The following is a 15515-nucleotide window of genomic DNA, read 5'->3' on the forward strand; positions in this document are numbered from 1 at the left end:
TTCAGGATTGATTTCCTTTAGGATTGACTGGTTTGATCTCCTTGCAGTCCAAGGGACTCTCAAGAGTCTTCTTTAGTATCACAATTCAAAGGCATCAATTCTATGCTCAGCCTTTTTTTGGTCCAACTCTCACATCATTACATGAATACTGGAAAAACTATAGCTTTGACTATATGGACTTTTGTTGGCAAACTGGTGACTCTGCTTTTTAATACACTGCCTAGGTTTATCATAGCTTCCCTTCCAAGGAGCAAGTCTTTTAACTTTGTCAGTTAAAAGAGTGAGTGAGTGCCAAAAATAGGGCTACTGCCTTAATACAAAGAGGGCAACTCCATCCACTTACAGGCTGTAAGTGTGTAGAGATTTTGATCAGGCTGCCTGATCTATCAGTGGGAAGGGGCTCAGAGTAAATAAATGACAAATTACTCCTTGAAAGATGAAGAAACTCTTTGTGTCTGAAGGGCAAGCACAAGAACAAGTCTCAAAAAGGTAAGGGACATGCTTGTCCATGCATTGAGTGCAGGTAGAATTGCTTTCTCATGAGGCAAGGGAATGTCAAGGTGAGTTCTGAAAGGTCTTAGCCTTTTAAACTCTACAAGCCACTGACTGACATTAAGTCACTGACTCACGCTTGCAACTCAAACATTCAATTAGACAGGCAGCTACGCACTCCACTCATGCAAGTACAACTCAAAACATGGCACCAGAGCCGAGATAACGCTGCAAATCCACTGGGATTCCAATCCTAGTGCTTTTGTCAAGATTTTCAATTGCCAGATCTAGTTTATGGGACAGGAATTTATGTTATTAACAAATACCTCAGACATTCTTGACGGAAACCTTCTGTGGTAGACTGGGTTATTTCTTTCACGTTCCTTCCTGCCCTCCCACCCTTGCCATGCTCCAGCATGGGTGCAAGGCTCTCCCAGTCACACCGACTGTGGGTGTGCCTGCATGACTTGCTTTGACCGACAGACTGAGAGTGGATGTGAGTGCACCAATCTGAGCAGAAGCTTCAAGAGACGGGTGGGTTTCTTTGAGAGTTCATCCTCCACCTGAAAACTGCAGGACCCAAGGAATGATGCCTCCTTCAGTCTGAGTCCCAGACTGGGATGCTGTGAGGAGCACACCTGATTCAAACAGAAACCTGAAGACAAGTCTAGCTGAGTCCAGCTAAGCCTCTGCCACCCACAGACCTGAGAACAGACAACTCTTGTTGTAAGCCACAGAATTATGGGGTTGTTTGTTAGGCAGTATTATTGTATCAAAGTGAACTGATACACCATCCAAAACTTGCACCAGGAGCCACAGCCCCAGTAGCTGCTGTCTGATTTTCTAGCTCAAATACTTTATAAACCCATGACTCTGTTCCTACCCCAAATGACCAGATCCCTCTTTCTTCTAGGCTCCCCTCACAGTTGTCCCAACCAGCCTCCCTGCAGTAGCAAGAGCAACCTACAGTGCAGCTGCATGCTCTTATTAATTCACAAAAAAATCTGCCTTTGGTTTTCCCTCAGGGGACAGCCTGTCAGCCAGCAGCCCTTTGCCACACTTTCCAGGAAAGCAACCCTGGAAGTGGCAACAGGCCTGAGACTGAATGTAATGAACATACATTTGTTCTCCACCTGCATGGGGAGAGGACACAGCAGCATCACCCTCCTTCATGAATCAGAAATATAGGTGGTCTCCAGGGGCTGCAGGATCTTCTGTGAGCTCAGGCCCATTTCCATGGCAACTGCAATTTTAACAGCGAGATCTCAAGCTCCATTGTACCTAACAGACATTCAGCAAATACTCCCTAATGAACTGAATATCTGGTTTTAAAATAACATAGCTCTGTCATGACCCCAGGAACAGGCAAGGTCTTCAGGCTTCCTACAGAAGGGATAGGCCAGACAAATCTGGATGTATGTGGAGACCCATTTCTGCACTTCCTTGTCTCTGCTTTTTATCTTATATAAAGCAATCTAGACAGAAATCCTTTGCCTTCAAGAAAACTACATTCCTGAGTACATACAAAGGACCAGTTGCACTACACGGATTTTCATTTCTCATTCATTTTTTTTTTCCTGTTTTTAATTCTGAAGTCACATTAAGAAGCAGGTATTATTGCTACAAATAAGCAAACTCAGAGAAGTGATATAATCAGCTCAAGGTCACCCAGCCAGGAGATAGTGGAGGCAGATTTGAACCTAGTGCCACTGGGTACCTACCAAGTGACAACCCAATGTCCTGTGATAGTTACCCCAGTGTTCTTAGTTAAGATGCCTGTGCCTCAGTTTCCTCCTTTGAAGAATGGGAATAAGCAAGAATAGATCATACATATCAAGCCCATTCCCAACGTCATGCATCTCACCGGCCCTTCTGATAGGATTGCTGTGAATGTGGCCAAAAGGGGGTAGGCAGATTAAAGCCTCTGAAACTTGGAAAGGGCTCTCCAGTGGTAAGACAGGAAATTCAGAGCCCTATTCACCTAATAAAGATGTCCTGGGTGGCACAGTGGTAAAGAATCTGCCTGAAATGTGGGAGACGCAAGAGATGCAGGTTCGATTCCTGGTTCAGGAAGATCCCCTGGAGGAGGAAACGGCAACCCACTTCAGTAGTCTAACTGGGAAAATGCCATGGACGGAGGAGCCTGGTGGCCTACAGCATCACAAAGAGTCAGACATGACTAAGCAACTGAGCGCGCATGCATTCACCTAACAATTACTGACAACGCCTCCTGTGAGTCAGATGCTTCCACACTTACTATCTCATTTAATGCTCATTTAACAAGGAAGCGGTGTTGCCTGCTGGCTAAGGACTTGGTGGGTAGAGGCCAGAATGCCTGAGTTCTAAGCGGGCCCCACACTTATTACCCTTGTTCCTTAGACACGTTTACCTCTCTGTACTTCAGTGTTCTATCTATAAGGCAGAGAGTGGTTTTGAAAAAGTAAATGAATTGATGTGTAGACAGAGCTTAGTGTCTGATATATAAAGTCCTTGCAACCCAGGGAACTAAATCTCATTCAAACACCCAGTTCCGTTTTCAGCTTCTCTCTATAACCTCTCACATCCGAAACCCAACATCTATTCCAGAAGTATCCTTGTACCTACCTGCTGATGTCCACCTCCCACTGCACCTGCCCCAGGTCAGCCCTCTTCCCTGTCTCCCTGCTGCCTGCCTTGTCCCCTCCCAAAACAGCCAGTGACCTTTCTGAAACACAAATGCAACCATGTCGTGTGTGTGCTTAGTCATTCAGCCGTGTCCGACTCTTGGGACCCCACAGACTGTAGCCTGCCAGGCTCCTCTGTTCATGGGACTGACCATGGTGTGCCTCTCCTTAAACCTTTCTCCAGCTCAGACTCACATGTAGGATAAAGTAAGCCTCCAAGGCTCTTCCTGGTCTGACTCCTGCCCTCTCCCAGCATTGCACCATATTTGTCTCTTCACACTATAGTCTGGTTATCTAAGTCCTCCCAGGTGGCGCTAATGGTAAAGAACCCTCCTGCCAATGTAGATAGATGTAAGAGACACGGGTTTGATCTCTGGGTCAGGAAGATCCCCTGGAGAAGGGCGTGGCAACCCACTCCAGTATTCTTGCCTGGAGAATTCCATGGACAGAGGAGCCTGGCAGGCTACAGTGCATAGGGTCGCATAGAGTCGGACGCGACTGAAGCAGTCGGATGCGACTGAAGCAGTTTAGCGCTGCATTGCACTCTGGCTCTCTAAGCTGCACTTTCACAGCCCTGTGCCTTTGTCTACGGCATCTGCTACCTGGACTTCCTGCCACATCTGCTCTTCCCGTTGATTTCCAGCTCACCTTGTCAGACACAGCACTCTGCCTCCAGGAACATGTGTCCACCTCTTGGAGTTCCTATGGCATAGGGCTTGCACTCCTTAGTAGCATCATTTCACAACTTCATCTTTTGGCTCATTTTTGTTTATTTCACCCATGAGACTGTGAGATCCTTCACCCCAGAGACTACAGCTTACTCCTATACAAGTTGTTAGCTGGGTGACCTGTGGTAAGAACTTAATCTCTGTGTTCCAGTTTTTGTTTTTGTTTTTTTTTTTTTTTTCCTGTTAGTGGAGCTAATCAAAGTACCCAACTCACAGGATTACTTAAGTAAAAGCTCTCGACACACTAAATACTGGCCTATAAAGCCCAATGCCTTATGCTGAATGTTCTGTGTGTTTCTGAGGAAGCAGGAAAACCTTCCAGTGCTTTTATCAGCTTCTCAAAGGAGTCTGACCCTAGAAAGTACTTAAACCAGTTTGCATGTGTGCTAAGCCACTTCAGCTGTGTCCGACTCTTTGCAACCCTACAGACTGCAGCCCACCAGGCTCCTCTGTCCATGGAATTCTCCAGGCAAGAATACTGGAGTGGGTTGCCATTCCCTTCTCCAGGGGATCTTCCCAACCCAGGGATTGAATCTGCATCCCTTATGTCTCCTGCATTGGCAGGCGCGTTCTTTACAATAGCACCACCTGGGAAGCCCAAATCAGTTTAAAAGGTGCCCAATAACTAAAGTTTTATTTTGATTCCCTTTTGTTCTCCATGCTCAGAAATAAAGAACAGCAAAAAGAAAAAAGGAGGGGGGGAGAGGGGAAAAGGGAAAGAAAAATCCAAATATTGTACTTAGAAATTGCACTAAAGAACTGGGGATTTTTTGAAAAACAGAAGGTCCTAGGCAACTGAGAAATATCTTCCCGATTCTCCAGGAGTATCAGTGTGAAAGAGGAAGGCATCTGTGAAAACTTTTGAGGGCAAAAGGTAGACTCTCTACATATGAGACTTTCCAACAACAGAGCTGTCCAGGAGTAAGCAGGCTGCTGTGCAAAGTGGTGACCTCCCTGCTACTGGAGGTAAGCAAGGAGAGGGTACTTAAAACTCCTACACTAGAGGGGAGGCTGGGGGTGGGGGAGAAGCAATGGACGCTCTTTGCTGCTGCCTCAAATGTATAAACACAGAGAAATTTACAAAATTTAAAAGCTTCTTCTCAACCTTGATGCTGTATAAATCGAATATTTGCCTAGGACTGAATCCCTAAGGTTCTATGAATACGGTCTGATATTAATATAAAGTACATGCGTGCATGCCAAGCTGCATCAGTTATGTCCAAGTCTTTATGACCACATAGACTGCAGCACACCAGGCCTCCCTTTGCTACATAGAGAAATTAAGTGACTTACCAAAATTACACAGCAAGTAAGCAGAACAGCTAGGATTCAAACGCAGAGAGTTTGACTTCAGAGTCCACATTCTTCCATTCTGGCTTTATCACCATCCTCCCAGCTCAAGAACTTCTAGAGGTTTCCTATTACCCTCAGAATAAAGTCAGAATTTCCTATACTTGGAGCTGAATTATCTACTCCAACTCTGTAAAGAAAAGGGATCCGAGGCCCAGAGAAGAACTGACTTGTCCAAGATCAAACATCCCATTTGCATTTGAGCCAGACTTAGAACCCAAGGGCTATTTCCTTCACTTTGAACGCATTCTGCCTGACTTCTAAAGCCCTGTAGAATTCTCTTGCTCCCCAGCCATTCAAATTTATTTCAAGTTCCTCATCCTCAGATTCAGCTATGTAAAATCCTCACTCTGCTGACCACATTCAATCTCCAGCCCAGGTCTTGTCCATGCTATTCCACCTGCCTTGCATGCTTTTCTTATGTCTCCACCAATCAAACCCCTCAACACCTAGCTCATGCCATCCCCCAAGACCCCAGAGACCAACTCCAATCGCTTCTGGCAAAAGCTGAGCCCTCCCTTCTCTGAACACCTCTAACACCTGTGCTCTATTCCACAGATTACCCTCTGGTCCTTCTTCAGTCATCCCAGGCATGTGCAATTTTTCATTTAGCTGGAAAGGTCAAGATCATGAAATATGTGTTTCTAACCACCCATTGCATCTTGCACAATGCAAGGAACAGAAAAGATCTGCAGTTAACAGTGGCTGATTACCTGTCATTCTGTATCTTCATCTCCTGTGTTGGGGGGAGGGAACTGTCATCTGTTAGTCACTCACAATGTGCATTCACAAACGTTATATTATGTGTTTTCATGTACTCAGTCTTGGCCAAGTCCGTCATAATAAAACACAGGCGCTCAGGTCTAAGTGTGTTCGGTTATGTTACAGAAGATGTCACAACGCAGTATCACTTGCATGCTCTCTGATACACTTTTTAAGAATCTAATTTAAAATAATTTTACCCCAAGAATATGGCCAACTACTCCTTGTCTGATCATGAGCTTGAGCAAGCTGAGACTGTCTGCTTCTCTGCCCCAGATGACAGAAGCCCCGATTCAGAACCAGATGTCCGCTAGTACTCCTCTTGTGGGCCAGATCACTGGCAGGTTTGGTCTCTGCTCTTCCTTGAGTCTCAGTCCTGCTATTTTACTTCCCTCCGATTTCACTAGATGCATGACAAATCCCTGTAGGCATCTCAAATTCTTTGCATAAAAAGGCACCAGTATAAACCACATAGTTAAAGGTAGGCTGAACACCATCTTTGGGAAGAAACAAGCTTTTGGCACATCATTTGGTAATTGAGTCTGATGTTTTTTTTATTTAATGAGCACTTTCTTCCCTGCTCATCTCATCTTGAATGTTTGACTTAACACACACACACACAAAGTTCTCAATCAGACGGTGACTATTTTAGCAAGCAGACCAGACTATCTACTCTTCCCTGCTTGAATGGACCTCTTCATTTCTTCACAGACCACCGAAGAAGCTTTTAAGACTCTGTAATCTCAGTTTACTCTTTGAGAAACAGGTTGCCTTCCTCAAAAAACCCAGTTAGAGATCACACAAATCCTTTTTTTTTTTTTAATCCTTTTGAATGCCATAATTGTCTGCAAAAATCACAAATGGTCAGTACACATGAAGTCTTATTCGTAATAATAATAATTCTTGAACCATCTCAGTGGACACTCCTGCCTCCCCTTTGGTGGCTCCATGGGGACACAGTGCATCTGCAGGGCCACCAGCCTTTGTTCGTTCAGAGCCACGCCCAGGATGCCCTACTCACTTAACCACCCAAGTGGGCATCAAAAATCCCCTTTAAATTAATCCCACCTGCGCCATTAATTTTTTAAAAAGCCACACGTGAAAGGGAGCTTTATTAATATTTTAAACAATCCTTGGGGGCTGAAGCCAAGTGTTTCGATTTTTTTTTTTTTCCCTCTTCTCTATCAGGCTACTCTAGTATCTCAGAAAAAAGCGGAGGCGAAGAATAGAGGAAAAGATACCGGAGTCAAGATGAGTAGAAGAGGGCTTCTGTGACGCAGCTGCCTTTGTCCCCACTGTGTCCTGTCTGGGGTGTCCCTTCTCTTCCTCTGCTCACATCCTCTCTCCTATCTCTGATTTCACTGCCAAAGCTGCGACCTTATCCCCTTTGTTCAGACGAATGAACTGAGGCTCAAGGGGGCACAGAGACCCAACATCAAGGGGGCTTAAGGATGTATCTTGGTCCTTTTGACAGCACCCCCCCGCCTTGGTCTCTCCACAGGCCACACACACACCATGGCTCCCAAAAACATCTTACCTGTCTCCAAGGTTTGCTCTAATTGCACAGAGAAGCCACACTTGGATGCAGAGGTCGGGCTCCGCAATGCTGACTTCCCTTCAGTTTCTCCAAGGAGTCACCCTCTTTGGCCTCAGGGCTTCCCCTGACTCTCAGAGAATCCCCTCCCTCCTCCCTAACTCCCTCCCCTTCCCAGAACTGGGTATCGCTGTGGTGGTCCCCTCAAGCCTCCTGTATTTCCCTTATAACAACCCCCTCCATACACACACACACTTTGTTACCATTTCAGGCTGAAATGTCGGTCTTTACTAAATTCTGGGAAGGTGAAGGACACGCCCATCTTACGTCCACTTTCCTTAGCACACAGAAGGTGCATGGAACAGACCAGATCCTATTATTATTATTATTAACCTAGGAACTGAGTACTATTGAACAGGTTAAGGGAGCAGTAAGTGAAAAGCCACAGTGCCCGTCCACTCTTACGCATTATCAACCAAAGGTTCTCAAGAAGCTGTGGGCCCTACAAAGGAGCTCCATCCAAGTCCATTCTCTTTGGCTTCTCCTCTTAAACCACACACCTTTCTAGCTGGAGTGGACTATATGCTCAGTGGCTCAGTCGTGTCTGACTCCTTGTGACCCAGTGGACTGCAGCCTGCTAGGCTCCTCTGTCCACGGAATTTCCCAGGCAAGAATACTGGAGGGGATTGCCATGTCCTACTCCAGGAGTGGACTATGTGGACTACATCAAACACAAATGCCTTGTCAAGGGCCACTTTTCCAGGAACTAAGGATCATTTTCAGCATCTCTCCTTCCCATGCTACTGGAACTGCCAGAGCCACTCTATCTGATTCTCTTTGACACACAGGTTGACTGCCTGCTTTGCACAAAGGACTAAAGAAGCAGGATCAGCCAGAAGTTCTGAAGCCTTTACCATGTGCCCACCAAACACTAAGCCCTTTGCCAGGGTCCTCTTGAATGAATGCTCCAGGGTCCTGTGAAATGGCCAGGGCTTGGCGCACTTTGGATAGCAGAGCCCCAAGGCTCAGAAAGGAGGCAGAGCAGGGCTGAACACCCAGATCCATCTGGTATAAAAGCTGGGCCAGTTCAGCTCCACTCCAGAGGGCCACAGCCAGCAGGCAGGGAGACTACCGCAGTTGTGTAGACAGAGCCACACAACTCCAGAGGCACTGCTCCCATAGACCCACCTCAAAGACCATCTTGCTAAACTTCCTTCGTGGAAACTGGGTTCCAGTACAGGTTACAGATCTGCTGTGGTCCACAGCCACAATGGTACCCAGGCCTCCGAACTCATCAACCACTGCATCACCTCCATCTCCTGCCTCAGATCCCTTGAGGGCACTGTCAGAGCCCAGAAGCTGGGACTGGCTCCTACAAATATTCCACACGTTCCTCCCACACTGCCTGGCCCCAAGGCAACCACATCCCCCCTGTGGATTCTTAGCCAGCTACAGCGTTAAGGGATTGGTCACGTATGCCTCTGTGTCTCAGAGGGCAGGGATTAGGGATGGCTAAGAGGTGGCCCCCATCTTCAGGGGTCTCATCTCTGGATGTGACTCAGCAAAGGTCGGCTGACAAGATCTGAAGCTGGGCCAAGGAGGAGTTTTCTAAGGGAAGACTCAGTCCAGAGTTGGGCAGGAGGCAGGGCTCTTCTGGAGAAGCAAGGGGGCCAGCCCCCTCCCAATCTTCCTCTCAATTGCGCCCCAGTGCCCCAGTCTCTGAGAGCTTTAGGTGGACAATGCCTCCTTCAGAAGGCTTATTGAGAAGATTCAATAAAACAAGATCCACAATACACTGGGCAGATAAGTGGGTAACATCAGTTCCTTTCCCCTTACCCAATGTGGCCCTCTCCAAGGTGCTTTGGGGCCATCCCTGAGCTTTTATCCCTTCTGGATAAAGGAGGATGCTAGGTTTCCTGGCTCAAACCTCAAGCATCTTCTCGAGGATTCCATGGAGATGGAATTCCAGCAGGCCATCTATCTGGCTGCTCAGATACCAGCCCCCCAAGGCCCACGGTTTTCTCCAGCACCCGAGGTCCACATCCCTCAGGAACAGTGTGGTTCAGCTCTAAGGCCCGGCAGGCAAGGAGGATGGAGGCCAGGTCTCCCGGCCCCGCTGTGCCCTCAGCTCCCCACCCTGAGACAAAGCCGAAAGACCTGGGATCCTTTGTTTCCGGCCACACCCTGGGACCCAGAGGACGGCTCAGCCCCCACCGCCATTCCTAACCCCCGCACCCCAGTGTTAACCCTTTCAGGGCCACAGCCCCCAACCCCCCAGAGTCTCTCCATTAGGTTATTTTTAGCTGCCGTGAGGACTGGGAGGGGCTCCTCCATCATGGCGCTTGTCTCCAGGTCCAGACTTCCACTCCACAGGTCTGGGCGGGAAGTGGGGGCCAATAGTCGACCCTTTCCCCTCCTTAGCAGGCAAGCAACGCTGCCGCGAGAGGCCAGAGCTGGACGGTGCAAAGCCCACACTCTATCCCCGCGCTGGAGTTTCAGCTCCAGGACAAGGAAGGAGGGGGTTCGGACCCCCGCGCCCCTCCCTCTTTTGTTCAGCTCCGCGTCCTCTCAGTCCGCGCCATCCTCTGGCACATCCCGTGGCGAAGGGGGCGGGGGGCGGTGGCCGCGGGGGAGGCGGCTGCAAGCCCGCGGGGAGAGGGACCCGAGGCTCCAGCCCCGCCCCGCCATGCGGGGCTCCCCCTCCCCCCCATTGTCCCCAAAGGCGTGGGGGGAGGGGGCTCCAGAGCCGAGCCCGGCCCCGCCCCACCCGCCGCGCCGCAGGAAGCCTGGCCGGCCGCCCCTGCGGACCCCGGCCGATCCTCGGCGGCGCCCACCCACCACTGCACCGAGACCGGCGGGGCTCGGGGGGCGGGGGCCCGGCTTACCGTGATGTGCGGGATGCTCTTCTTGCCCTGGTAAGACATGGCCCCCCTCCCCACCTCTGGCGCCCTCGGCCCGGCCGGGGGACTTTGTGGGGCTGGCTTTCGCTCGGTGCGGCTGTCTCTCTGTCCCGCTTCCCGCGGGCGCGGCGACAAAGGCCCCGGCCAAGTGATGAGAGGCACGGAGCTCGGCTGCCCGCGGCTGCTCGGCCCGCTCGCCCGCCGCCGCCGCTCCGGCTGCCAGCACCGCCCGGCTCCGCGAGGAGGGCGGGACGAGGGCGGGAGGAGGGGGCTGCAGACAGACAGCTCCTCCCGGCGGCGCGGAGCCGAGCCCGATTCGCCCCTCTCGCCTCGAACCAGGAAGCGCTTCCCTTCCGATCACCCCTTTCCCCGCACTCCGCCCCCCGCCCCCCAACCAACCAGCCCCGCCGACCCCCGCCCCGCGCACACGCCCTCGGCTGGGCCCCGGCCTCGCTCTCGCGATTGGGTAGGTCTGGTTTTTTCAGGGCTCTTTTGAAAGCCAGAGATGGACTTCGGATGCGCAGGCGGAGACCGTGGGCAGCGCCACAGGTGTGTGGTCCCTCATGGGGGCCGGGGCGGGGAGCTCCCGGAACATCTGTGTGGGGGACGGAATGTGGGCCGGATGCCCAGAACCCCCCACCCCTCCCTCGGCTGCTGGAGTGTTTTGAGGATACGGTCCAGAAACCTCCCACCTTTGACCTCTCATTCCACAGCCTCCGTTTGTCTGCTGCGCCACTCGCTGCACAGCTCAAGCATATATCCAGCCCCAAGTCCAAGCCTTTATTCAAACTGTGCCCTCTCTCGGAATATCTTACCTCCTCTACCAGACTCATCTCTAATGGCTTTTCCATGAAGCTTTTCTCTGCCACCCCTCCCACCCCAATTACTGAACCCGTCTCTCCGGGGACCCTGCAGAAGCAGGGACCCCCAAAGACAAGGCCCTAATTAGTGGCTGACCTGCTCTACCGTTTGCAGCCCCCCCCCCCCCTCACATCACACAGCCCCCTGCCATTGGGGCCACCGGGTCATCCCCAGAGCCTGTCTACCAGACTGATTGCTGATTTCAGAGCCAAACCATTGTCTCTAAGATCCCCGCAGCCCTCCGGGGCAGGCTAGGGGTCAGGCGGGGGAGAAGGAAGTCCTGGTTCCCAGTGGAGAGTGAACACCAACCCCAGCACCCATAGGTCCAGATGGTGCTTTGGGGAAGAGGTGAGAAGCAGGCTTGGACATGGCTTGATATACTTGACGAAAGAAAAAGGAGAGCCCTAGCAAGCCCCCATAACACTAGACAGGTGCCCCAAATCTCCAGGCAGATTAAAATGCCAACCTTGTCACTTTCGGCCTGCAAAACTCAAATCTCGGGCACAGGCTCTGTTAAAAGACCCCATCTTGTATACGTCAAGCTGCCACCCAGAGGAAGGGTGTACTAGGCCTGCTAAAGCCCTTCCCCCGCCAACCCCCGACCTCTCAGGTTAGGGCCTGAAGCCCTTACCTCCATCACCACTTGGGAGCCAGTCCTCCAGTCCAGGACGGAGACCAGAGTTGCCTGAGCCTTAAAATGAAGATGGGATGTTTACAAAAGAGAAACAGTTTAGTATTCCAGGAACACTAGGCCATAAGCTTCCCATTTCACAGGTGGGAAATTGAGGTAAAATATCTCTCGGATATAAAGCATGTTAGCTGCAGCAGAGCAGTATCTGGAAGCCAGGTTCTGGCATACCTAGTCTAGAGGTCATTTCTCCTACATTCATTCATTCAGCCTCGGCTCTGAGCTGGGTCCTAAATTCTTGGTGCTAACCGGAAATTGGGGTCTCCCTCCCCCCCACTCTATATTCCCTTCCTTGGCGTTGCTAAGTGCTAGGTTCCACAAACCAGGGAATCCCCAGGGCTCAGTCTGGGCAGGGTAGCTCCAGGGGTGGGGTCGAGAACTCGGGGGAGGGGCGCGGGTTCGCTATTGGCCAAACAGACCACAGCTCCGAGTGGACTTCCCGGGTACAAAGCGCCGCATTCGCTCAGCCTTGGGCCTTGGCAGACGCTGCGCCTGCGCCACCGAAACCCCTCCTCCCTCCCCAGGAAAGAGGTTTATGGGTTGGGGGAGGGCCCGGGTACCCTCTGCAACGCGCAGGAGCAGCGAGGCCCGCCGGCTACGGGACCCGAACCCCGTAGCCGCTCGGCCCGAGGAGAGTAAAATGCTCCCCCAAGGGAGACCGCGAGCCCCTTGGCTTCACGGTCCCGAACCTCGAGTGCTTCTGGGGTCCCTGGCGCGCCCGAGGCGCTGCCTTTTGTCCAGAAACCATGGAGAAAGGGGAGCGGGCTAGAGGGGGAGAGGAAGGAGCAGTGGAAGAGGAAGCGACCAGCGTCCCCAAGGGCCGAGGCGCGGCTGCAGAGCCGTCCGGGGCCGAGCCCAGGGCCGATGCTGGCGTTGGTGACATTGACCGCAGCTCCTGATGGACGCTCTTCCACAGCTCTTGGCTGTGCACAAAGCTCTCTGGCCTCCCTGATACTCCACCACGCCATGAGGGAGGCTGGGAGATGCCACCCCCATTTCATAGATGAAGAAGCTGAGGCTCAAGAGGACGCACAGCCCTGACTGGAAACCACGGTTCTCCCGTATTGGCCCCAGCTTCTAGGTCCGCGGCCCCCGAAGCCTCCCTCTCGGGCTCTTAATCCTGGATCTCAAGTGAGGTCGGACAGCAGGGAAGGAGGTGGGGAGGGAGAGATAGAAAAGGGATACGGACAAGGAGACCGGACCTTCTCGATATCTCCGTTCCTTGCCCCCCTCCCGCCCCCACTCCCGCGCACTGTAGACCTTCCGCGAGGCGCCAGATTCAGGACCACGGAGAGTTCCCGAGCTCCCCGGACAGAAAACCGGGGGTGTGAGGATGGGGGCTGGAGGAGACCCACTATTGGGTCGGAGCAGCCACAGGTCGGCCCAGCTCCCATTCTTCCACGACCCCCCTCACCCAGATTTCCGTCCAGATCAAACTGTGGCTCCCTCACTGTATGCCTCTCATAACATTTAAGGGGAGAAGGGTTCATAAAAATGATGATAATGATAAAACTCATAATACACGACGAATGTTTATTGAATGCTCGCTACCTGGCATCATAACTGATTTAATTTTCACAGTGAGTCTGTCGCGCCCACCGTGGCCAGGGGTGGGGCGAGAGTGCCAAATAGGGACCCCAGCACCCATAGTGGCCTGGGACCTGGGCAGTGCTCAGACATGGAGTTCTGGGGTGAGGCGATGGCTCTCCGGCCGTCGGGTGCTCCAGTTTCCGTTCTCCAAGCACCTGACCATATATATCCCACAGCTGGGTCGTCTATCCATCCATCTTCCCTCAGTGGCTCTGGTGACCACCAACTAAAGGGAGATGAGCCTTAGGGCCCAATGTCTGGCGTTCCCTCTCCCTGATGTTTCCCCCGCTTTCACGAGGAGAAAAATCTCCAAGTCTACTGACCCCGGTTCAAATCCCTGCTCTGTCTCCAACTTGCTCTGTGAAGCGAGCACCCTGGCGTCGTGCGGGACTCAGAAACATTCTCTGAAGGTGTCGGGTGATTGCGGCTCGCGGTTTTCAGGTCTATCTGCCCGACGATCTCAATCTTTAACCAAATCCTTCCCACCAGAAAACACAGAGGGAGCACTCAAGAAAGGCTTAAGCTTTAAGCCGTGTAACCAGAGGCATTTCATTAAATCTCTCCCGGCGCTAGTGACATAGGAGGTGCTCTATAATTCCTCATGAGTGAGTGAATAAATGAAGGGATGAATGCGGAACCGAGCTACTCGTCTTCTTAAAGCAGAGAATGGGGACCTTTGGATGAAATTAACCCCAGAGGGCCCTCTGCCCTCTAAGGGACCATGTGGCGGCTTTAGCCAACTTACTTCCCTTCTCAGAACCTTTCTGCAGAGGAGGAGCAGGGGACTGGATCTCGAAAGACCCTCTGGAGTCTCTTGGACTATGCTGGCCAACCCTGACCGACTGGCCAAACCTCTCCAAACCTGCTGTACGATAGAGTGGGGGAGGGGCCTTGGGCGCTCTCCCAAGCCCGGAGGGCAGCGGCCCCTAGCACTCCGGCCCCCGGGCACTGCCTCCTGGCGGCCCCACGCCCCGCGACCCTAGGGCCCCGCCCCCTCCGTCCGGCCCACGCGCGCCCCGAGGGTACCTGGCCATTGTCCCGGCCGAGTGGCAGGTCGCGGGGCGCGGGGCAGCGGATGCGCAGCGCGGGAGGTCTGTCGTCGCGCTCGCCCGGCGAGCTGACGGCCGAGCCCGAGGGCTCGCTCACGTCGCTGGCCGTGTCCTCGCTGCCGCCGGGCCCCGGCAGGCCGACCGCATCAAGCCGGCCAGCACTGCGCGGCGTGCGCGCCGAGCCGCGGCGGCCCACGCTGTACGCGTCGAAGTCGATGGTCTTATTCTCGTAGGCGCCCTCCACCGCGGCGAACATGCCGCCGTACTTCTGGCGCGGGGTTTGCGCCGCGCTGCCCGGCCGCGCCAGGTACACGGGCAGGTCATCCTCCGTGTTCCACGCGCGCCGCCGGTCCGCCATACCGGTCCAAGGCCGGCTGCCCGACCGCGCCCCCACCCTCCCGCCCGCCCGCCCGCGGCCCTGGCCACCGCCGTGCGCCGCGCTCCGCGCTCGGTGCGGGCCCGCAGCTGCCCAGGCGCGACTGCGGCCCGGGCAGGGGCGGGCCGGGGCGGGGCCGGGGCGGGGCTGGGGCGGGGCCTCCGGGCGGCTGTCGAAGAGCACCGCGGCCGGCTACAAAGGACCGGGAGGCGGGGACCGCGGCGAGGGCGTGGAGGGACCGTGACGTGCCCTCGCCGCAGCGCCGAGGGCGGGCAGCCCAACCGCAGTGCCCTCGCCGCACCCCGACTCCCCGCCCCCAGGCCGACCGCAGGGCGCGAGGAGAGCGAGGGGTGCGAACCTCGGGCACGCACACACTGCCAAGCACACGTAGGTTGGTATTAGCACAGCAGACAATTACGCCATACAAACACGTAAGAGATGCACAAGCATGCCGGCGCACACGAGAGTCGGTTACACACACGCTCCCCAGACACACTTAGTCTCTTTCATGCACATCATTGG

The 15515-nt window shown here is 53.2% G+C and overlaps 1 protein-coding gene across 1 annotated transcript in view; it reads right to left on the reverse strand.

Moving 5' to 3' along the window:
* CRMP1 (collapsin response mediator protein 1) overlaps window positions 1–15031 on the reverse strand; it is a gene marked incomplete at its 3' end in the record, with an annotated part of 29644 nt that extends 14613 nt beyond the window's left edge. The window contains 1 exon segment of the mRNA XM_045166266.1: window positions 14595–15031. Within this exon segment, the coding sequence (XP_045022201.1) occupies window positions 14595–14975 (381 nt within the window).
* Between the last annotated feature and the right edge of the window lie 484 nt (window positions 15032–15515).

The sequence above is a fragment of the Bubalus bubalis genome, chromosome 7 (assembly GCF_019923935.1).
Source record: "Bubalus bubalis isolate 160015118507 breed Murrah chromosome 7, NDDB_SH_1, whole genome shotgun sequence".
Taxonomy (NCBI): domain Eukaryota; kingdom Metazoa; phylum Chordata; class Mammalia; order Artiodactyla; family Bovidae; genus Bubalus; species Bubalus bubalis.